At 42.2% G+C, this 25025-nt stretch overlaps 1 protein-coding gene across 4 annotated transcripts in view; it reads left to right on the top strand.

The window, feature by feature from the left end:
- Positions 1 to 25025, top strand: part of RANBP10 (RAN binding protein 10) — an 85522-nt gene that overhangs the window by 38576 nt on the left and 21921 nt on the right. For 3 of the 4 annotated variants that reach the window (XR_012044078.1, XM_072872116.1, XM_072872115.1), the window contains exons 4-6: positions 5975 to 6142; positions 15349 to 15371; positions 21766 to 21950. Coding sequence is in view for 3 of the 4 variants with exons in the window: in XM_072872116.1 (XP_072728217.1) it covers positions 5975 to 6142; positions 15349 to 15371; positions 21766 to 21950 (376 nt within the window). In the remaining variant the exon portion in view is untranslated. Of the gene's footprint in view, positions 1 to 5974; positions 6143 to 15348; positions 15372 to 21765; positions 21951 to 25025 lie in introns of those variants that run through there. The other variant, XM_072872118.1, reaches the window with a different exon arrangement.

Raw genomic sequence — 25025 nt, 5'->3', positions numbered from 1 at the left:
GGGCTGATTCTACACGCTTCTGAGGTTGAGCAGCATATTCAGGTCCTGGTGTTCCTAGATGTGTGATGGAGCCATGATGCCACTTTTACCCAGTACCTACGAGAAGTTCTGTGTACATTGCTGGCACTCTTGAAATAGAAAGTTAAAATGCCGTGTTATTTCCACAGTGCTAAGAGGTAAATGGTGTCCCAGCCCAATAGTACTGCTTCCCAGTCACTGTTTTGTGTGGCAGAGCCTGATCTCAGTTATAGAAGTTAGGCCCATCACAGGATCTGCCCAAAAAGTCAAGAGTAAAGCAGGGCTGACATTGAATGGGCAAGGTGGGATTGAACAGGGATGGATGTAGGATAGTTAGGGGTATTAGTAGCACACTTCATCTAACTCCAATGCTCACTTAAGAGCAAGTATTTGTGAGTTGACTGTATAACTGTGTCCTGAAGTAACTCAAGTCTTTTCTGCCATGTGGTCTGGCATTGCATAATTCGGGCATGTTTATCAAGCAGCAGCAATGGAACTTGCTGTTCATTTTTTTTCACTGTGTGTTGGGATCAAGATAGTCTGCCAAGATCAACGTATCTGCTTTTTCTTGTTAGCAGGCCAAACAGAACTTCAGTTTGGTGCTAAACATATAAATATGTTCTCCCAAGCCCTACTCATGGTTTCTGTTTTTCTTTCTTCCCATTCTCTGATTGATTGCCCAGTCTGCGCTATTCTGTGTCTGTCTGGATGTTAATAAATACTTTACGTATATTTTGGGTTTAGGGGGTGAAGTGTTCAATTCAAAGGGATGTCATTTTAACCTCTTTTGTTCACTAGCTACTGGGGTCCTACCTGCAGAGTGGTTCTGTCTGTATATGTTCAAAGTGCACTTGTTTTCAAAATGAGCTGTAGTGAAAACAGGAACCTTAGGAGGCACGATGTTTAGGTTCTGTTTTAACCACTGCCATAGGTCAGGTGGCCAGATCCTTCCTGTTCTCTGCCTGTCTCTCCTCTTTAAAATTATTTTGTGCTTTTGAAGAGACGACAGGGAAGCAAAGGAAGGAGTGAGAGAACTGTGCTAGCTGGACTCTCCAGCCACTCTAGCGCACTAGATTTCAGTCTACAGAGTATGGTCCTTCGGGGGTCCGTGATCTACTTTTTACAAGAAAAAGAAAAACATGTTCTCCAATCTTGTTATCCAGATTTCTGAAATTTTGTAAGGAATCTGCACTAGCATTTGAGAATTTTTAGACTTGGTCAAGTGCACATAGGTGTGAAGATGGCTCTAGATGTTAGCTGTCACCAAGAGACTGAAATGGGTTGTTATTTAAACCCCACAGTCTTGTTGGAATGAGTTACCAGTCAGAAACTGTTCATGCATGGGTACTCCCAGGGTTTTCTTAGAAGCAGCTGCCTGCACCTCGCTAGCCCAGGATGAACTGCTCTAAGCTGTTGAGGATTCCAAGCCGCTGAGGGTGGTAAGGTGAAAGGTGCTGAAGAGGAGCTGTGGGAGTGAGCTGAGCCTGAGTGCACTGGTGGTGAGATGGTAGATGAGATTCCGCACAAAGAGAGAGATTCCACGTTGTCACAAGAGTGATGATGCGTTTTGGAGTGATTACAATAACTTAATGGAAACATCAGTTCAGTGGTAAAAAGGATAATAAAGGGGAAAATACTGGGATTAACTCACAGAGGGCTAGAGAACAGTACAGAGAACAACTACAGCCTGCTTCCGTTCTCCATGGTGCACCTTCATCTCTATTCTCAAAAGCAACACTATAAATCCAGAAAAGGTTCAGATGATGATGGTCAGAAATGCAGGGAATAGCTAAATAAGCCAGGAGTCGTCAGTCTGGAAAAGGGATGATTATGGTGGATTTCGTAGAGGTCTATATAATGATGTATGTTCTGGAGAGACTGAATACATAGTTTGCCATCTCCAGTATAAGAACTACAGGGTATCAAATACAAGTAGTAGGAATCGTGTTTTCATGCAGCTTGCAGTTACGCTGTGAAAATCCTTGTTGCAGGATACAGTGGATGGTGTGAATGCTTACATGTGCTTAAAGGAGAATTGGACAATTTAATGGAAAGAAAATCCTTTGAGGAGTACTAAGCAAACAGAATCTCCATCTGTCTCAGTATGTCTTTATGCTGCGGGTAGTTGGAAAGTGGTAACGCTGTTCAGTAAGAGCATGATACGTGCATGTCCTATGCTTATGCTGTCTCACTTCTTGAAGAGGATCCTTATCTGGGTTGACCCCATATCCCGTATGGCCAGCCTTTTTAAGAACATGCAGGTAACATCTCATCTCTGCCTTCTGGGTCACAACAGTGGCTTCTAGAAGTACTTGAGTACAAGTGGTACAAAGGTTAAAATGTATGGAGAATTTGCAGATGTAAGTGTGGGGAAGGCATATAAGGAAGTTTGATTCAGCCCTTATTAAAACAGTGTTAGATTTTGTAAAGGAAGAAGCTATTGCATAACTGGAGGCACGAAGAGTGTCATAGGAGTCAAATAAAAGGTTGTAATATCATAGATGTATTACTAGGTGGCGACAGTAAATTGTTAATGGTAAGAAAAGTCCCAGGTTTTCAGCAAGTGTTTTTGTATTTGGAGAGAAGTTGGAGGATGTACTTGCAAAATACATGTGTTGAGTTACTCCCCACTCTGCTGTAATCCAAGATAATGCCAAACACTTTTGATAGGGATACGCTATTTAAATCAATAGGCCCAGATAACTTTGACTAAAAGTATTAGAAGTGCTGATTGTTATTTTTAAGTCAGATTATTAGGAAGTTTCAGAAGACTGGCTGAAGTTGGCCAGTGCTGGAGTGACCTGTATGCTATTGCCCTCGTGTTTATTCTGGGCAGAATTTTAGAAATACTGGTACATTATTTGATTAATAAATAACTAAAGGTTAGGCATCTAATTAATGCCACTCAGCTTATGTTTATGGTGAGTACAGTAAGTTCTCTGAAACAAATCTGGCTTGTTTTTTTAAGATGACCATGGTGATTTGATAAGGCTGACAGTCTAGATTTAAAACACTTAGTGTTGTGTTAGGTCCAAATTCAGCACTACACAACATTTGAGTTGAAAAAGTTAACTCTGTATGTCATTAGCAAAGTGCTGGGTGAGTGAGATTTCCTTAACTGGTGATATTAGTGGTTGTCTGTGGAGAATAAGATTCAAATCAAGCTCCTTCCAGGCACTGTTGCAATACATACCAAATTTGACCCTGTCCTCAAAGCCTTTATTCAGTCACTTCTCATTGGAGTTCATCTCATCAATGCGTTCATCACCACCTTTGGTGGTACAGCAAGTACTGATACTGTGAAGCACAAGTCTTACAGGAGCAGGAGGAGGGTTTTTTCAGTAGGATCAGTTGTGATCTGTAGGTAATGAAACCTTTTTTTCTTATACTACAGAGCATGTAGTGTCTGCATTGACACAACTATTTTGTGAAACTGTCCTCATGGTTGGGCACGCTATTGCACTTCTCACGGTAGCCCTACCTGCTGCATGATATGTAAGCATCTGACTACTTAGATGTAATTAATGCCAAGTTCTTATTAAATGCATTGTAATTCCAGGAATGTTTTTTATGCAGAAGAGTCAGAAGATTGTCTTTGGATTGTGTTATTAAGTAGCTTAGGAGATAAATTGATTAGAGTTATCATCTGAAGTTGTGAAGCAGCTACATTAGAGACATTCTGAACTGACACACATGTAACAGGTACGTGTTTGGGGAGACTGAAATAACAAATCAGCAATCGCAGTCTTTCACAGGCCAGCAGCAGAGAAAATAAAAGGGATAGCAGAAAGGAGCCATAGTGTTAAAAACTCAATATTTAATGAGATTTTTACTGGATGGAGTCTCAGAAGTGGAAGTTTGACAACAGATTCTCTAGAGCCCCTATCACTCCCTCCTTTGTTTTTGGCAACCTGATTTGGCATAATTTTTGAGCTTGCTGAGGGTGCTGCCTGTGCTGTTGTCCCTGTCTTTCATGAAGTTATTAAACAGGACTGGTGCTACAGGAAGCTGGTCCTAGGGAAGACGGAGCTGACTCTTGGGACATCTCAGTCTGTTCCTGTGGATGTGTGGGATTTAACAGAGGAAATTATTCACCATTTCTGAACTAGGATTTGCTAGGAGTCCTTCACACCTTCCACTCCCAAACTTTGCCCTGAGGTCCAAAATCTTGGACTATGGCATGTTTCAGTCTTGCTTCATTCTCTGACTTTCCCGTTGGCATTCATGTGGTGTGGTGCAATAAAAGGAGGGCCTTGGGCATGCACCTAATGTTTCAGGCTTTTCTGAGAAACCCTGAGCATGTGGGTCCGCTGATAATAAGATATGCGAGTGCATGGAGCTGAGCACCATTTTACGGGATTAAATTTCTAGTGCTCTCATGTTGTTGTTGTTTTTGTAGGAAAATCATGGCTTGCAGAAGTGCTCCAGCCCACCTTCACAGGGCTCCTCTCTCTGGTTTGCAGTGTGCTCAGTCTTTTTTTGCCTTATTGCAGGATATGCGCTTTCTACTTTTTAACCCCTCTCCTCTCATGGTTTTTGCATTTCTTCTGTAGTCCTTTTGCCAAAACCATTGCTCCACATTTAACAGATTCTGCACTACCCTTAGGTTGTATAAGGTCAGTAGGTGGTCAAAGCACTTTATTTCGCTTCTGCTTCAGTTGGCATGGTCTACCTAAGGATCCAACCGTATCCATTTAAAACACGGGTGGTTGTTATTAGTTGTGTCTGTCTCAGGCTTTTTGATAGAAGTAATCTCTCTGTCAGATGTGGTTTTGATGGTGTAATTCATAGGAACGCTCCAAAGAGCTGGAGAAGATCCTGATTCTTCTTGAAGTTGTCTTATAAGACAGAGCGTGTCATGCTTTCCTTAAACTCTCTCGTAAGAGGACTGTTCCTCATGAATGCCTACCTGCCGTAGCTGGTCTCCTAAGAGAGAAAGGATAAGCCATCTTGAGCAGTAGCGGCAACTGAAGTTGGCAGGTATGGGTTAGTAGATTCAGGTGGCATTCGCTGAATCACTCTGTGGCCACAACCATGGGAGCACTGCCCTCTCCTCTGCAAGAAGGAGATGAGAGTCCTGAAAAGAGAAGACCAGTGTGTTGCCTGAAGAACACTTCAACTTTTAAAGGATGGATTAATCTCTCTTCTTTGCAATCGTTTGCAGTTATATCTGGCATTCCTACATGTAAGAAATTCACAAGAGAATTTACAACAGAATTGGGGTAGAACAGAACAAAATCAGGAACTCAGAATGATGCAATTACTGTGAGATGTAGAGATCCCTGAGCCCAGCTTTAACCCTACGCACAGTGTTACTGGCAGAAGAAATAAAAGATATTAAATGGTAAAATTGACCACTTTGAAAATTGCCTGTTGACATTTACAGGTTGTGTTTTCATCTGTCCACAGAATGGGAAATGTTGTTGCCCAAGGGGAACACAGAAATCCTTATAAACTGTTAGAAGGGAAATGTAAATGTGAGAGTGCAAAAATTGCCTCAGGCCATTCAGTTACACCTGTGAGCAGCACTTACAGACAAAGCTGCAGTTGTACAAGAATTATTTTATTAAATGGTTTTGATGGAAGATTGTGTTAGTGGGAAACACAAATGTATTACAAAGAGGAGCTTGTTTCACTGCAGGCAAGAGAAAACAGAAACAGGGTTTTTAAAACAAAAAATCTTGGTCTTTGTAAAAATGACTTTTGGCAATCTGTTCTTTTTATTATTTCTCATAAGGGACAAATGAGGTTGAAACCCAAATGATGTGTTATGATTGATGATCATTAATTTCTTTTCAGTTACTGGTATGTGAAAATTAATATTGGGGTGAATCAGGAGTGGGAATCAAAATTCAAATTTCCTACCAGAAAATTTTGTCCTGAGAGCTGTAGCTGCCATGTTATTCAGCTAAACTGGCTTCATTGCTGACCTGTTCTTTTGTCTTGTCTTTTGCAGGATGGGATAAACATTCTTATGGGTACCATGGTGACGATGGGCACTCCTTCTGCTCTTCGGGGACAGGACAGCCCTATGGCCCTACGTTCACCACTGGAGATGTGATCGGCTGCTGTGTTAACCTTATCAACAATACCTGCTTTTACACAAAAAATGGCCACAGTTTAGGTAAGTAAAGAAAGGTGTTCTCAGGAGATGGATTCTCCTGCCCTGCTCTCACTGCTGCTGTTTAATAGTTTGCATGTGTTGTAACTCTTATCCCACATTTGTGGGTAAAATTTAAGAAACGGGAGAGAAAAAGAGCACTAAGCAGCAGTCAGGAGATGTAAACTGGCTCCAAGACAAACACTTTCAGCATGTAAAATGGTTTCTATGCTGCTCCATTTGCTTTAAGTAGGTTAGGATTGCATCCCCAGCTTCTGCACCTTTCCTCTGCTACTGCACAGCCTGTGGAGGTTGGATAAGATGGCTAATGGCTGGGCAACAGGGAAATAAAGAAGTGGGAATTTTAGTTAGTGTTTTATTCAACTGACTATCAAAGCCACTGTATCAAAGACACTGAAAAGTATCTTTTCACTTTTTAAAGGGACTTGTCCATCTGTAAGCCTTAACGCATTGGTCCAAGCATTCCCAAAGCTAGACAATAATTTGGCATAAGAAGTCTTACTTAAGCACTGACCTATAATTTGGTTCATTCCACAGTTGTTTCAGTAGTTCCTCTAAAGTTAAGGACTTCAAAGTTTTGCCCAAAGGAATAGCTCACAGATGTTTTCCAGGCATCCATCATATCTGATATGTCTAAAATAGAAAGTTGTGGCCATTTTCACCTCAAATGTCTTTCCCCTGGATGACATATTCTCCACCCCGGATAAATTATTGTAATATTTTTTTGTCACATAAGATATGCAGTAAATTTTGGTAAGTTCATCTCACTTTTTGTGCTGGAATTCATTTGGTTTGCTGGGACAGGCACTCCTTTCCTTTGCTTCTCCTTGCTGTGTCAATTCTACTTTGCTGAATTCAAGATGAAGCAGCTGGTAGAAAAATACTCCACTCAAAACATTTATCAGAACAAAAGTTGTTTTGAGTTACTGGCTGGGCTGAAGGACGGAGTGGGCTTGGAGTGCAGTGTGTGTCTGGAGAGTGCGTAATTTCTGGTGAGCTCTTGGGAAAAGTACTGGGCTCCCCCATATAAGAGAGAGATGGACACACTAGAGGGAGTTCAGCGAAGGGCCATTAAGATGGTTAGGGGACTGGAGCATCTCTCCTAGGAGGGAAGGCTGAGAGAGCTGGTACTGTTCAGCCTTGAGAAGAGAAGGCTCTGGGGGAATCTCATCAATGTATATAAATACCTGAAGGCAGGCTGCATAGAGGATGGAGCTAGACTCTTCTCAGTGGTGCCCAGTTCCAGGACCAGAAGCAATGGGCACAAACTGAAACCCAGGAGGTTCCCTCTGAACATAAGGAAACACTTTTTCACTGTGAGGGTGACCGACCACTGGCACAGGTTGCCCAGAGAGGTTTTGAAGTCTCCATCTGTGGAGGTATTCAGAAGTCACCTGGACATGGTTCTGGGCAACCAGCTCTGGGTGGCCCTGCTTGAGCAGAGAGGTCGGACCAGATGACCTCCAGAGGTGCCTCCAACCTCAGCCAGTCTGTGATTCTGTGAAAGTAGCACGCTATGCTACAGTTACAGCAGAGATACAAATCTGAGATGCGGGCTTTTCCCCCTCAAATCTCAAGAAGGATCTTTCCTCTGAGGCAGATGCAGAAAGGCCTGGTGCTCATGCAGACAGAACTTTCGGAAATTTGTTTTCAGTTTTCCTCTATACCCACCGTTTGTTGATTTGTGAGGGGATGGTTGCTTAGAAATGAGGCACGTGCTTTCTGAGGAGCATTCTATATTGAGTCTGTGACCATGCATTCAGCAACTAGTCCTGACGCTTTGCAATACAAGAGATCTTCAGCCCTGAATGAAAAAGAAATTCTTTGAGCATCCTTTCAGGCTTGTTTTTAACATTCTAATTTTATAAATGGAGCCTCCATCAGAAGCCCAGTGGGGAGCTGCTCAGAGTTGAGTGTCTGATCTGGCTTCTTTTTTGAAATTATAACTATTTATCAGCCAGACCATGTGTGTTGCTGGGGAACTCCTAGTGAAGACTTGTGGCTTACTACCTAGCAAGATCAGTCACTAGTGGAGACACTAGGAGTAATTTGTAGTCCATAAGTATTAGTTAATTGCCCAGATTCTGTGGACATTGCCCTTGTCAGTCCTGTACTGGGAAGACAAATGGAGGTATGAAAGCAACAGCTGATGGTGTAAAGCAGGAGCTGTTGCTTAGGAATGAGACAAGTTCCACATACACAGCAACCAAGGTGCTGAAATAGTTAAAAAGATTTCACAAAATCTCTCGTTTTAGTTGCTGTCCTTGATTTTTAGTGTGTATTTACACAGAAGTAGTATAGTGGTTTGTGCTGTGCCCTTCTGGCTGTTTTCCTTTGTTTGAGTGGGTGGTTTTCCAGCTCCACCGTTTTTTAGTCTGACAGTGCTGTTACTTTTCATCACAATGAAAGTGTAACGGTCAGGAAGAGGCCAGGTTTTCTATTTAATGAATACAAATTTGTTCATTTGAAATTTAATTTCTTTTTAGTGACCAGGAGCCTGCAGAATAGAAGGGGTGTTGGTTGAAAAGTTGTCCCTTGCTCCGTCCTCCGTTCTGTTCCCAGGGCTGTGTTGTGCCTGGGTGTCTGGGCAGGTGAAGCCAAACAAAGAGCACAGTTCAGTAACTTCTGTATTGCATTTCATCATTATCATCCTCTGATTCTTTGCCTTGTGTCATGCTCAGAGATTTGTTTTGTTTGGGACATTTGTACGTCTTTACACCAATGAAGTTGCCTGGTCTTCCTTTCTTGATTTTTAGCGTTCCTTTTCCTTCAAAGATGGGTTTTTTGGGTGGAAAGCTGGTGTTTTCTAATCTGACATTTGAATGATCCCTTGGGGAGCAGCCTGCCCCAGTGGTGAACAATGCCACTGGGGAGAAACAGGAAAGGAAGGGAATTAAATTACACCATGCTCAGAGAACAACAGTAGATTATAAATATTGCTCTCTCCTGGGTATCCTCTTCTTGGGCTCTTCAGATGTATGGTACAAGACAGGAGATGTATGAGAAAATTATAGGTAGGAGACTCTCCTGAGCGTTTGCAACTGGCTCATTCGTGTACCAGCTTATCTTTGAGCTGTAGTGGCATAATGGTTGTACTCAGAGAGGAGACATGACGTGGTTAGAAGAGACAGTGATGGAAGTACTAGGGAGTCGCAGCCCATTGCTGGGCTGCCCCCCGCCCCCCCCCCCCCCCCAATAGCTGCTGGAACATTTTACCATCTTTTTACAAAAGCAGAATGAAAACCTCACCTGGGAAGACTCTTGTTAAGGGCCAGTAGTGTCTATTTGTGCCATTTATAAAGAAACACAACATTCAAGAGAAGTGCTTCCATTGACTGTTGAGGAGAGCATGTCTGAGCCCTGTAAGACCACAGATCCCAATCATCTGGCTGCTACCCAGCTTCTCATGATCACTGAACAGGTAGATGTGAAGAGACAGGGTGAGGCAGGTCTCAGCAGAGGAACCAAGACCAGATGGAGGCAAGGAGCAATGATTTATTTGAAAGTCAGAACACTTTCTGCCCTAGCGGAAGCATCTCCATGAATATCTTGAACATTTCATGATACTTATGCTAACCTGAGAATCTCATTTCTGTGTTGTGTAAACCCGAGATTTACCAGGAAGGGGATGAATGTACTTTTTCTTGATGTTCCCTGACACAAAGCAGCTGAAGCTGTATATCTCTCTTCTTAGGAAATTAGATCACTATGTAATCCTGCTGCAGATATAAAAAATATTCATGAGACTAATCAGCCCCTTTGTGATGCCAGTTAGCTTGACAGCAGGGTTTCAGGGCCCTGTCTCTGGGCATTTGAATTTGTCTCACTTTTAATGGAATTACTATAGCTTTGTCTGTCCCTAAAGATGATATTCTCTTCACCATTTCATCCTCTCCTTTTCATCTGTTAATTAGACACCCCTTGCTTTGTTTTCCTTGTAATTTCTCCTGTTGCTTAACTATGATCTTCCATTGTCTCCATACTTTTCCATTTAATCAGATCCATCAGGAGCACTGTATAAGAACTATTTTCTTGGCCATCACAAATTCTGGATGTTCTGGTTGGAGCTAAGTCTTGAACTTTGATTGGAGATGTCACATGAAAGCTGTTTGACATCGTATGTAGTCTTAATTCTGTGTTCTGGAAAATGTCTTGAATGTCTTCTGGCTACTGATGAAATGCTTTCGACAAGTTCTGAGCAGAGTCCTGGCATGTGGCTAGAAGTGTGGTGAGGTTGAATTAGGAGAAAAAGAGGGAGAATGTGAGCAATGTTGGGGCTCCAGCCATTAAGCAGAGAGTCTTGGATGTAGAAAATGATATGGGAATGTGACTATTACAGGTTTCTGGGATTAAGTGGATGAGTTCACTCAGGGACTAATGTACGAGTGTTTCAGATCTCTGACTTTGACAGCAGACCAAAGTAAATGGAGCAGCAGGGCTATAAAAAGAGGATGCAACCCTCTGAAGTCTTGGCATAGAAAACTTCCTGTAGTCTGTCTGAGTTCTAGTGCAGGCCCTTGGAAAGACCAAGTTAACCTGTAAAGTAAAATACCCCTTCTGCAACCAGTTTAGAGATTAACAGGAATGTTAGGGATGATGAAGAAATCTGCTTATCACAGAGATCTACAGATGTCCATCCCAGGTTTAATAGGTTTGCCCTCAAACCTTCAAATAAAGTTTGCAGAGAGCAAGTGCATTGGGAGGTTTGAAACAAGACTTTAGATGAACCAAATTTGAAATGAATGGAAAATCTCAAACTTGGCTACAGCCTTGTTTCTCTGTAAGAACAATTTTACCTGAGTGGCTTGATTGGAGGATAACTGTTTCCAAGAGCATGTAGAGCTGTGTGGATTTAATAGTACTTCTCCTCAGCAGCAAGTTGTAGAAGTATTCAAGTATTTCATGGGTTGGCATTTCCTAGTCTAATCTTTTAAGATGCCCATCTTGCTGACTGTTGTTGCTTGTTGCAGTTCATCAGCATTCTCTGAATTATGGTTACCTAAACAGATGGTGGAGGAGTACCCTGCCATATACGAAGTGCAGTGTTGTAGCTGATCACCCAAATGTATGTTGTCTTGTGCAAACTGAATTCTGAAATTTATTGTGAAGAAAATGGCTAACTGTGAAGCAGACAGGATGGTTATTGCTGGGTGGAGGATAGAGTTGGGCTAGAAGGTCCACAAGCATGTTGTATGCATGGGGACATGTATAAGTGTGTGTTGGTCATGGAAAGGTGAAAGTCCTTTGATTAGATGGCAGGTGAAGGTGTGGATCACACTGTCCTGCAGCACTGAACCTTCATTTCATGCCTTTATATCACTGCCTTGATGATCAGGTTAACATCGTGGACTTACAGGAGAGGCTCTTCACACGCTCACTCATGCTTCCTGACCTCTTGAGCTGTCCAGTTCTTATGTCTTTAAATTTATGAAGTTTGTTATTTTAAATTGAATCCAGGCTTTGGAGGTGACGCAGAGAAAGAGTGTAGTTTCAAATTCAGCTGCCTAGTTAGAGCTGTGATTCTTTCGCTTTCTGCTCTTGACTTTGTTAGGAGTCCTAACAAAGGACCTAACTCAGGGTATCTTAACTCAGGGTATCCAGAGCCACATTTTCTTCTAAAAACGGAAAGGGAAAAACAATAATTGAATAGTTCAATGATTTCAAATAGTTTGATTGAATACAGAATTTCCAAGTTCTCCCTTTCTTCCATCTTTCAGGAACCCTGTGAGTTCTATATTTCCAGGATAAATAGATACATTAAAAGAATGCTGTATTTGTCTGCTTAATCATTTCAGTCACCCATCTCCTTTCTTCCCGAAAATATATTGCCTTTTTTCCATCTTTGGGGTTTTGTACAGGGCCCTATGTTGTTTATATCATTGTGGTACTCCCATACCCAAACACAGTGATATATAAACAAAGTCCTCCATTACTTTGCTACACTGCAGGTGTGTAGCAGTACAGTTTCAGGATGAACTCTCTAAGCAAACATATTTGTGCAACCGATCTAGTTCTGTACGCATAAAGCATTTTATTGGTCTTAGTTACGTAATAGAGGATGCAAAACATATAAATGCCTTAATTTAAAGTAGTGTAATAAGTTTATTTATAGAATCATAGAGTGTTTTTCATTGGGAGGGATTTCTGGAGGTCATGGCATCCAACGCCCTGCTGAAAGTAGGACCAGCTAGATCACATTACTCAGAAACTCGCCAAGTTTTTACTGCCTCCAAGAATGGAGATCCCCCAAGGGCCTTTTCTGGTCCCCTGATTCAGTGTTTGACCACATTCATACTGAATTTTTCCCCCCTAATACCTAATCAGAATTTCCCATGTTGCAACTTGTCTCTGTTGCCTCCTGTGTCCTGTCACCATGCATCTCTGGGAGAAGTCTGGCTCTGCCTTTTCTGTACCCTCCCATTAGGTAGTTGTAGGCAGCAATAAGTGTCTGAACAACCCCTAAATAAGACTGAACAACCCAATTTCCCATAGCTTCTCTTCATCTTGTTGGCCTCTGCTGGACTCACTCCAGTTTTGCTGTCTGTTTTGTATTGGAGAGCCCAAAAGTGAACATCATAGTCCAAGTTTAGACCCACAAGTGTGGAAGAGAAGCGTCCAATCCCTTCCTTTAACCTACACTCTTACTAATACAGCCCAGCTTACTAATACAGCTCCAGCTACATTCTTACTAATACAGCCCAGAATGTGGTTGACCTGCTTCACTGCAAGGACCCACTGCTGACTCCTGCTCAACTTGTTGCCCAGGTGGACCCCCTGCATCCTTTTCTGCAGATCTGCTTTCTCTCCATTCATAGAATCATAGAATCATTTAAGTTGGAAAAGAACTTTAAGATCATCGAGTCCAACCATAAACCTAACATTGCCAAGTCCGCCACTAAACCATGTCCTTAAGTGCCACATTTACATGTCTTTTAAATACCTCCAGGGATGGTGACTCAACCACTGCCCTGGGGCAGCCTTTTCCAGGGCTTGATCACCCTTTTGGTGAAGAAATTTTTCCTAATATCCAATCTAAACCTCCCCTGGAGCAACTTGAGGCCATTTCTTCTTGTCCTATCACTTGTTACTTGGGAGAAGAGACTGACACCCACCTTGCTACAACTGGCCCAGCCTGTCCTGTTTTCTGCGAATATTACAACCTGGTGGAACGGCTCTTCAGTTGCTTTTGTTGAGCTTCATGAGGTTTGTGGTGGATCATTTCTCCAGCCTGTTGAGGGCCTTCTGAATAGCAGTATGCCCTCCAGCGTATTGTCCACTCACCCATTTGGTGACATCTGTGAACCTGCTGAGAGTGCATGCCGTCCCATCATCCAGGTCATTAATAGAGACATTAAACTGTATTGGCCCTACCATCGATCCCAGAGGGACAACACTTGGACTTCGAACTGCTGATCACAACCCTTCAGTCCTGACAGTCCAGCCAATTTTCCACCCACCTTGTAGTCCACTCAAAAATCGTATGCTTGCCTGTGTACTGGATGCAGCTCCCAGCTGTACAGCTACATGAGTTGTCGTGAGAAAGCCAGGCCACCTTTGGCTCTGAGTGATCCTGGAGGACTCCAGTGGGCTGCAGACTCAGGGAGGTTGGCCTCATACTGGAGTAAGGGTAGAAACAAGCTTTCAGCTTGTTTCAAGCCAGCTGAGCAAAACAAGTGCGAAGTGAAAAACAGGTTTGAGTGAGGAACTATATTTGGGCAAAGTGCTGGCGTGAGATAAATGCTTACTGAACATTTTTCTTAGCCAGTTATTCAGCATCACCTGTATACACAATTTGTGGTTGGGTTGTGGAGAGGCTACTCACCAGACAAGGTCCAAACTGCCATGATGTTAATTAAACCATATTGACTATCTGTCAGGTTGTTAATTAAACCTTATTGTCTGTTTATTTAGTAAAATATTCAGGATTTTTTTCCAAGCATTTGATTTTGTTAGTAATAATAATTATTTGTTTCCTATGTTGACTCCTAAAATTGGTTTAAATTACCATTTCAGGCTGATCTGGTAACATTACATTGCAGCTCTTGGTTAAAATAGTCCTAACATTAAAAGCAGAGAACAATGCGCTCTTGCTTCTGTGTGGCTGTTTCACTGCCACCTAGAAGGGACTGCTGCGTGGCTGAGAGGTGGGACGTGTGTGAGAACTGGGCATACTGGTGTGGATACCAGCCTTCCTCTGACTGGGGACAGAAAGCATTGCTGGCAGCTTGTGTGGGGCAAGACTGCAGCTTCCAGATTGACTCCTTAAAACAGGAATTAAGCTCAGCCTGATGGTATGAACAGGGCATGGCAGCAGTTTCCCTTGTGCTGTTGATGAGAGTGACCCAAGACCCGTGGGTTAGAGCTGCTGTCACTGGCTGATCCATCTCACTGTTCTGCTGCCTGGCTGCTGGATCTCACCCACGGTGGATGCAGGGACACACGCCACGGGAGAGGGAAGAGAGGCACCCTCCTTCTGAGTGGTACCTCACATCTAAATCAGATGCAGAGCATTGCAGAGCTGTGCCTGGGGGTAGCCTGACTCTAGCTGAGCGTTGTCTCTGGTCACAACTCTGTTAACGATCCTAGGCAATGGCTGTCTTTGCTTAAGTAGATAGCTCTTTTCTGGCATGCCAAATGTAATGAAAAGGGAAAACATACACTTTTTTCCATGTCTTATATTTGGAACTGTAGCAGTGTAGTTGAGGATGAAGCTGTTCTTTGCACAGTATTTCTTAGGTGCTCCTGGCTGCAGCTTGATCCTGTCACAAGGCTGTTCCCTAGCTGTAATGCAAAGCATTCAGTGTTTGTTCCTGTCTCTCTGGCTGGTAAGGCGAAGTAGTTATAGCCTAAACTGAAGCAACGTTATAGTAAAACTCTGTTTCTAAAGCCAAAGTGAGTCTTGAAAACCAACTCCTTCATAGTAACAAAGGGAGAAGCAAAGAAAAGAGGAGCTGCTTTTTAGAAAATCCAGTTTCTGGGAGAGATGTCTGAAACATTTAGGCTTTTCCCTGAACCTTTCTCCAGATGCAAAATCTTGCAGAGGAGGGGAGTCGGGAGGGAAGTTACTTCTAAATATGACAGGTGGTGAAATGCAGGGTCAGGGCTGGGATTTATTGAAATGCAGTAATGTTTTGTAGAATGTTAAGGATGTAGCCAAGCAGGGAAAAAAATCCTTTGTCTTTTTAATTCTAATATTTTTCCCCCCACAGGTATAGCCTTTACAGACCTCCCTGTAAGTACACTTATTTTCAGTATTTTAACTAAGGATGCAAACAGAAGGGAGGGGGAAGAGTGTGGGGGTGTGATTTTTTTTTTTTTTTTCTGTTTGATGCCCTGTTAAAAAATGGTAATGCACATTACTGAATGATGTGGATGCTCCTTCTTCTGAAATTTCATAATACTGTGGCTGGGTTTGTGGGCTACTCACATGCCTCCTCTCATCCCTCACCACCTCTAAGAATATGTTGCTCCTTCTCCTGGAATTAAAGCGAGGATTCAAGCTTTATTACAGGTCACTGTATTCCAAATGCAGCTTCAACTGTGGGGAGTGCAAAGTGATTGAGTAGCCTCTCATGTCCCATCATCAGAGAGCCCAAAAATGCCTAATGATTTTATTCTCAGCTTCTTCCTGTCTCACCCAAGTCTTGCAGCCGTGGTGGAGTTGTTCCCTTTCCACAGTGTGGTTAGGGAAGGGTACTTCTGAGAGTGAAGCTCAGGCTCAGCTGTCTCATTGCACAGGTTTTTGTCAAGCCTCTGCCCATGATGAGTAACCAGCTTGTGGGATTGCTGGAGGAATGTATCTGGCACCCATGTGGGGTTGATAGTTACTCCTCTGATTCACCAGCCCCAATATTGAGTTACTCTTGAGTGCAGTGACACCAGCTGAGTTACATCAGGCAATAACGTCTAGTTGGGTCTTACAAAAGTATGACTTTCACAGTGGGTCATGAACAAAAAAATGGTTGCTCTTTTTCAGACCCAACTGTTCCTGGACAAGGAGCAGGTGTTTAGGAAAAGAAGATAAAACCAGGTCAGGCATACACCATTACATCCACTGCATCCATTTCTCTTATACGTAGAGCTCCTTGTCCCAGAGCTTGCACTCCTGTCTTTGTACTTAATAACCCCAAATGAATTTCCTCTGAGGAAGTTCTTAGTTTCCATAACTTGTTTAGGCCTCCAAAGTGATCGATTTTCTTGGCTGACTTACACATTGTGTGGAAGAAAGCTTGCTTTTCTATGTTTTGCACCTCCTGCCAAAAAATTTATTTTGTTCCTCTAATTTTTGTGTTGTGAGAAATAATGACTAGCATTCCCTGTTCACATTCCCAATGGGATTTATGGCTTTACAGATCTGTCCCATACCCCAGCCAGTGTCTGCGCTGAAGGACGTTCCAGTTATTTAATTTGCCTTTTCACATCAGCTGTCAATACAGCTTTTTTTTTTTGTTCCTAGGCTCTTTGAACTTGGTAACGTTGCAGTGTATTCTAAACCAGAAATCCTCTTTATGTGGTTTAATTCACAGTAGTTTATTCACTTGGTCCAAGTACAGTTTATTAAAGTAAAAGAATATTTTGCCTGTCCATGAATATTAACCTTTTGGTGTGAGGTCTTGTGACAACCTTGCATCCATGGCAAGAAGACGTTTCTATGATATAACCCTTCGTTTTAGGTGCTCTTTGTTTTCCCTGTGGATATAGATACATTAGGAGTCACAGTTTTACTATATTCCTTCTAATTTTTTCACCGCTTTGTCTTCTCATTGGCTAGACTGCTTCTCTTTCTGAGATGAGAACAGTCTTCATGGGGATAGATAGATAGGTAGATAATTACTGTTTAGGCTCTTATCAATCAACAATAGCTATCAAACACGCATACTGTTGTTTTGTTGTTTACAGCTAAAGTGTTGCTGTAGGGCTTTGCAGCACTGATTTGGCAGGCTGAAATTACCTGTCCTGCTTAGCTTAACTTGCATCCTTTTGATCCAGGAGTGCACAGTGAGCTGATGTATACGTTTAATGTGCACTTGTAGGCTGTTCACACCGGTGTTGAGTCTCTATTACAAATAGGAGATGAACAGCTGGGGAAGATGCATGGGAGCAGACCAGACAGAAGGGCTCTTGCAGCAGTGAGGTCTTGCAGTGCTGCTAAGAATGAATTCAAAACCCTTCTAAGCCCAGGACATCCCCCCATCCTGCTGTTTCTTGATCTCACCAGGCCATCCTTACAGGATCTCATGCTTGTTTGTGTGTCCTGTGCAGAGGAGATGTTGTTTTAGTGTTAAACTGGAGGACGATCTGGTCAGGTGTTTTTTGGGATCAGCTATTCACATGCCTTGTGGCAGAGTTTCCAATGGTTAAATGGTATCTCTGTGCCTTTTACCAGCCAGAGTTTGCAGAGCTGTTTTCCATGGAAATCTCCTTCTGGCCTTTACAGCAGCAACTAATCCATAACACTGTTTTTCTAGGCCAGGAAGGAGAACAGTGGATGCCCTATAGGCCTCCTGCTGTTGAGAACTATTCTCCATGAGATAATTTCTCTTTAAAAAGAAGGCAAGAGAAACTTGACTGAGTCATTTCACCCCCTAACTGGATATGAGCAAGGACAGGAGACTTCTGCCTCCATATGGATTTTGGATGTTCCTCTCTGTGTGCTAAATGGCTCAGCTGCTGTGTTGGCAGCTTCATCCTAAGGATGCCTGCACCTGAATTCCGTCATTCCCATCCTCCTTTTCCAATATCCTTCCCTTGAATTACTGCCTTCTTCCCTTACCCTTGCAGATGCCTATGTATTCCAGGGTCTTTTCTGGCCCTTTTTGCTCCCTTGGTCCATGGCTTCTTGGTTGTTCTTCCAAACAGTTGAGATTACTGCCCTTTCCTGAAGAAGGGGATGCCAAACCCAAGACAGACTTTTGGTTTAAATATAATGACTATTGTCAGAGATTGTAGAAGTATTGAGGTGGTAGGGAATTGGAAGTTGATATAATGTGCAAGTGGTATTTTTCATTTATTACAGCATTGTGATCCAGGCTCGAACATAATATCCATTTGTTATAAGATAAAGAGAAAACACCCATTATATGAAAGATACAGAATGTAATCTGTGTTCTTCACCTGCTAAAGCTGCAGTCTAAAATTTAGCTGCAGACGGGAATGGAAACAGCAGTCTTACCTGAGTGACCCTTCAGGTTCTGTGGTTTGAGCAGCTTGACACGCATTTTTTGGCTCTGGCTCTGTTCCATACCTAATAACTGAAATCCTGTGGGGAGGGGCTGTAGGTTTGAAAGTTTTTTCTTGCATTACAGCCTATGTGATGTTGAAGCTGACTGGTAGCACACATCAGTGAGAAGCTTGGCCAGTAAGCCCCAATACTTTTACAGCTTGCAAGCTTAAATAACTTTTAGGGTTGGCACGTCAGTGAGATTACACAAGGAATTAATTTGACCCTTCAAAACGTTACCAGTCTAGAAGTTGTTTCCTTGAAGTGCTTATTGCAAAATTCCCCTTTCAGAGGCAAATGATGAAGACAATTTTTTGCAATATTTGCAATATTAGGAAGTTGAAATTGATACTTTCAGTTGAAAACCACATTTTGTTGTGATAATTTTCACACACAGTGAAGCATATTTGCTTCAGTTTGTTTCAGTTCCTTCTAAAGAGTGTTTGCATCTGTACAAATATACAGTGAGGGAAAAAATTGCATTTTGGCTTAGCACAGGTGGAAGTTAATACAAAAATAACTGTTTGCAAATAGAAGTGAATATCCCACAGAGGGAGTTTTCCCCTTTTTCACCAATTTAAGTCAATGCTTAGGCCTAACTCTCTTATTTACACAAGCCCCTATCAGGTTTATCCTGCCTGGCGGTTTGCTGAAACAATAGGAAATGTAAAAAAGCAGAATGTGGAAGAGCCCAGGGTGGAATTGCAGGGGCACAAAGGGACAAGGAGGTTAACAAACAAGTCAGGATGAACTGGGGGTTGTGAGCAACTGGCCACCAATATCAGAGGCAAGAAGTGGTCCAAAAGTCACGGGGAAAGTGTGCCTGAAGAACTTGGCAGGAGAAGCATCTGCCTGGTCCGTGGGCTCTGGGATGATGTCTCCCTGCATCTGGCAGGGTGGTGGAGATAAGTGTACTTCCCAACAGCTGCTAAACAGAGAGGACACATCCTACATGTGAAAAATTTTATTTTAACTCGGAGATTATTTGAGACAAATTGGGGGTGGCCAGCTTCCCCTCAAAGATGAACATACCCAAAAGTGTCTGAAAAATACGGCGTTTTTTACTACTAACTTCCAAGTATTTGGGGGGTCTGATTCCTGGCTTTGGAAGTCCTTGGGTTCATAATACTAAAAAGTTAAGTTAATAAAAAAGTCTAAAGTATGGACTGTGGAAACGATCTGACCCCTCATTAGAGATATTTCCTTGTCAGCTTGGTTTGAAAGAAAGGAGAGACTGATTTTAAATACGTCATTTTCCTCTGGTAGCTCCTCCTTCATCATGCTATATTTTCTTTACACATCTCTCTAACCCAGCGACTTCTGTGGTGTGAGAATAGGAAAGGAGGAGGTGTGCTGGGTCAGCAGTGATGCAATCATCCTGATTTCTAATTTCAATTTCCTGCCTGTATTTATAGATTCATTTTTTCCTTTGTTTTTTGAGATTTGATAATTTCAAAGGTAGAGCAGGTTGATCAGGATATTATCCAGTTAAGTTTTGAAAATCTCTGAGGACAGGGATGCTGCATCTCACTGGGAACCTGTTCCAGTCTTTAATCATCCTTACAAGGAATAATTTCTTCCTTATGTCCCATCAGAATTTCCCTGCCTGCAACTTGTGCCCATTGTCCTTTCACAGAGCACCTCTGAGAGGAATCTGTCTCCCTCTTTTTTTATCACCTCCCTTTTGGGAGTGGAAGACTTGCAGTTAGATTTTCCTTTTGCCTTGTCTTCTCCAAGCTAATTCCCTCATCCTCTCCTCGTATGCTATGTGCTCCAGGCCTTGGACCATCTTAGCAGAACTCTGCTGGACCCCGTTTGTGAATATCTTTCTTGTCTTGGGGATCTGGATGTGGAGGGGGTGAACCAAGTAAGTACTGCAGATGTAGACACGCCAGTGAAAGCAGAGAGAAGTAATCACTTCCCATGACACGCTGGCTCCATTTTTGCTAATGTGATTAGGATTCTGCTGAGTTCCACCTCGTAACAATCTTAATACCTTTAGTAAAAAGTAAAATCCACAGCTACAGGTCTCAAGGGGAGATCAACGACATTGCCAATGTTTCAGGTCTCTGCAATAGTGAAGAATTAGTTGAATAAATTTTCCAGACAATTGTAAGAAAGCCCATGCCCCTTGCTATAGAGGAGGAGGGAACATCCTAGCTTTCTTTAGGATGACTGTCTAACCACCAGTAGTAGTTCTCGATTTGACCTGGAGAGAGAGGTCTGCTCCTCCACTGATCTAATGTCTGACATGGGTTCAACCATGAGCAAGACAACGCAACCAGGCACCTTCTAGACTTCAGTTTCTCTACGTGCATCCATGTGCCTTGCCCAGTGTCTGGTTTCTGGCTGTGTCAGTCTCCAGTGTGTTAAAGCAAAGTGAAAATACCCAACACCAAACAGTTCATGAGTGGCATGAGAGAGATTTCTTCCTACACCCTGCAGGCTATCAGCAGATGCTCCGAAGCAGAGGATTAGTGAAGTTTGTGTTGCAAACAGAGAAGTAATTTGTGCTGCAGAAAAGTAACATGACAGTGAATGGAACATGATCTTAAAAAATGTGATCCAGAGTGAGAACAAGGCATCCCTTTACCTTTTCTGAGGCCCTTTCTTTTTCCCATATTTAAGTGGACTCAGGGATTCAATTTGTATCCATAAGTTTATTCTTAAAATAGCCTGAATTCAGAGAACTTCTAGATAGACTTTTACCACCTGTTTTCAATTAGATCATCTTCTTTGGAAGCTGAATTACTGGCTGAATTTTAGAGGTATTTTCACAGTGGTAACTTTTTTCTTTTCCCCATGTTTCGGGGCAGGGAGGGGTGTCAGAACTCCCATTTGGATTCATATGCTTGTTCTTAAAATGAAATTAATCTATCAGTAGTGGAATTTCTTGTGTGGATGGCTTGCTGTCTTGGGATCCTCAAAGACCTAACCTCAGAGCTCCGCTACCATCCATTCCCTTTTCATCAAAGATGTAAAATATTTAGACAGCAGCTTCCAAGGAATAAGAGAGTTCAGTTGAAACAGTGGAGAACACTTAAATCTGCTGATTGAGATGATGCTGCTTTAATTTTTTTTATTATTATTATTTACTGACTGTTGAACTTTGGTAGAAACTGCAGAAAACTAAGCCAGAAAGTGGACACACCATAGGCAGCAGTCGTGACGTTGATCACAGGCTGCTGGGGGATTGATCCCATAGTTTTGGTTTTATGCAATAGCTTTTAATAACTGCACAATAAGTCATGGGGTTTCTTGAGGTGTACCTAAAGGGCTGTTGCCCCTTCCTTTTCCATTACATGTTTCAATTTAAAGAGCAGCTCTTTTGTCTTACCAAACCATGCAACTGGGACCAGAAAGAGAAAGCTGGGTTTAATATAGGTTTCTTTTTCTTCCTTCCCAGTCAAATCTCTACCCTACAGTGGGTCTCCAAACTCCAGGAGAGATAGTCGATGCCAACTTTGGGCAGCAGCCATTTGTGTTCGACATTGAGGACTACATGAGGGAGTGGCGAGCGAAGATTCAGAGCACCATTAAGCGGTTTCCCATAGGAGACAGACTAGGCGAGTGGCAAGCCATGCTGCAGAAGTAAGTCACTGTTCTGGTGTTCAGCTTCTTTTGTTTTCTTAGGCTTTAAATACTTTTTTTAATGCTAATTATGTTTTCTTATGGCAAAAATTGCCAGTCAGTGCATTTTGCTCAAATTATTTTACCCTCTGTTTTGTTGTTTAATAGTCTTTCCTGTGTAGATTGCTGCTGTTTCAAATGTAAAAGATACAGGAGAAGTTTTCAGCCAAAGACTGCATGAAAGCTTGTAGGAATGAAAGAACATACACTTTGAGGTGATGCACTGGGCGAAGGGGAGTGGAGAGGATACCATAAAAACTCTAACACAGGAGAAAAGGCAGGATGTAAGTCAGCTGAATTCAGATATGAAAGAGCAAGAAATAGCCTAAACCAAAGGCTTCCAAACCCAACCTAACTGAAAACACAATTATAGCACTTTATAAATTTATGAATGTTAAATGCATTTCCCATTGCAAAAAGGATTGAGTGGAACTTGATGTTGATTGAGTTGTCAGAGGTCAGGAGTATCTTCTGCCTGAAGAAAGACTGAGTTGACTAAGGCTCCACAGCTTGGAAAGAGGTAATTGAAGGAGGTGGACTGTAGTTGTCTGTCAGTCGCTTATATATTCCATGAAGAGTATGGCTAGGAAGTGATTATTCACTGTTTCTCAAAACACAAGAATTAGAGAAAAAGCACCTCTGGCTTAAAAAAAAATTAATTTTTTTTTCCACTAAGTGTATGGTGAAACTGTGGGACTTGCTGCTGCAGAAAGTTGTGGTAGTTTAAATATAATTGGATTTTAAAAGATGCATATATAAATACTCACAGTAATTCATGGAGGCCAATTCCATAGTTATATTTTAAAAGCCCAAATTTATGGCTGTTGCTTCTGTTTCTGATTACAGATAACTCTGTGTTTCACCTTTTTATTATATTCTTTCCCTAAACACCTGATACTGGTCACTGTCATCCAGGAGGCATAGATGCAGTGATGATTGCATCCACGTAATCACTCTTGTTTTCTGCTAGTCTTTTATTTGGTTATTTGCAGATAATTCAGGCCAACCAGCAAAGCCTGTGAAAAGCAACTAGCAGAAGCAATTGAAAATAATAATAATATATTTTTTGAAGAAAATCAGGAGTAGGAGGCCTGCCAGAGAGTTTGTCGGGCCTGTAGAGGACTGCAGTATAAAAAGAGACCTTGGGGAAGATAAGACCATATCCAATTGAATTCTTTGCCTGTGTGTCCAGAAATCACGTAGGTTGTCATGCTGGGATGCTTCTTTGTGAGGGACTTGGCAGAGGCTGTGTCTGGGATTGAAGCATCTGTCAAAGAAGCACTGGAAGAAATAGGTGAGAGGAAGTGGAGAAAGTGTCTGGGATCAGATATTTACCCAGAGTCCTAACGGGACTCAAGGAGAAAACAGGTGAGCTTGTGGCTGTGGAACAAAGTTTCTCTCCAAACTGCCTTGGTTCAAGAGAAGGGAGGATGGTGTGTATGGTGCCACGTTTCATGCAGGGTTTCAGGAGAGAGTCAGGCAGCGATGGGCTGAGAGAACTTCAATGTCTGGCTTGGACAAATCCACAGAAGCACTATGGAAGGGTAGATGCATTGGGCACGTGGAGAAATAGGACGTGGGTTTTGCGAAGAGGAGCCAGCAAGCACTTGGATATGGTTCTTGGGCTGCCATCTTTCTCTTGGAAATCCTTGAGAAGTTCCCTTGCTGCAGACTAAGGGGGGACTGTGCAGCCAGAGGCCCAATGCAGATTATGAATTGTTTAAAAGAGAGACAAAAGAGGGAACGAGTGGGTAAGGGATTGTCACTGTTGGAGGAAGTGGCTGTAGAGTTGTACATGGAGGTGTGCTGGTAGTGTCTGTGCTGCTGAGGGTGTTCAGAAATGACTGGGAAGAAGGGACCCTCCAGGAAGGAATGAGATCTTTGGGTTATGATGAATCATTGCACAGAAATGTCAGTTCATTTTTTGGTAGCAAGCAGGAAAAAAAAAAGCTAGGATTTGTTAGGGGAAAAATAGAGGACAAAAATAATTCCGTCACTGTGTGAATATGTGGTGCACCCTTAACGTGAATACCGTGTGATGTTTTGGTTCTTTGTCTCCAAAAGTATGTAGTGAGAAAAGCATAGGGAAAAAAACCAGGAAGGATATGCAAAGGTATGGGGTGGGTGTAAAGCAAGGAACGAATATACAGACCCACAGCGTTGAAGGATATGATTGTGAAGGGGTAAGGCAGAAGTGTGAAAAAAAAAAATAATCTTGAACAGCCTGCAGAAGGTGCTGAAGGAACAATTGTTCATTGTTTTCTCTACTGCAAGAATTAAAGAGCATCAAGTGAAGTTAACCAGATGGCACATTTAGAAAAAATAAAGGAGGTTTTTTTTTCACACTCTCTGCCATAAGATACCGTGAAAACTGCCATGGATTCAAAAAGTGACTGGAGATGTTATTAGAAAGAAGAGTCTATCAGAGCTACGATGTAGAGAGATACCACGTCTAGGATGGGAAGTATCTGACAAATCATTGGAAGCTGGAAGGGTTATGGGGAAAAGTATAATTTCATATGTGCCTTATTCTTTTTTTTTTTTCCTAGGCATTTGCTTTTGCCAGTTGGGAGGTACAAGTACTGGGCTAACGGGATGTTTGGTCTGGCCCAACATGGATATGCTCAGAGACTTAAAACTTTGTTAAGTTGTTGACTTTAACATTAATTTTCATTCTGATATACTGGATTGTTGACTTTATGGGGTCATTTCATTCTCTGCAACGCATCTTGTCAGGCTGTGGAAAGACAGGATCTGCTTTTGGAAAGCTTGCTTAGCAGCCAAAGATAATTAAGAAGTTCATTGATATTTAAATGGAAATACTTAGTTCTTAATGCTCAAAAGGCAACTTATTCAGAAAAAAGTCTTTGCCCTGCATCTTTGAACATAAAAGCACCTGCATTGGGTGAGAGCACTGGTCCATCAAGCTTAGTTTTATGAATATGTCAATAGCATGGGTTCCTGTAGCACTCAAGTGTTTTTTCCTGGTAAACTGACCAGTTTTTGCCACCGAGTTATTTAACTGGATATTTAGCC

This window comes from Ciconia boyciana, chromosome 9 (genome assembly GCF_034638445.1).
Source record: "Ciconia boyciana chromosome 9, ASM3463844v1, whole genome shotgun sequence".
Taxonomy (NCBI): domain Eukaryota; kingdom Metazoa; phylum Chordata; class Aves; order Ciconiiformes; family Ciconiidae; genus Ciconia; species Ciconia boyciana.
The sequence above is the reverse complement of the archived record's forward strand: the minus strand, read 5'-3'. Positions and strand labels throughout refer to the sequence as shown.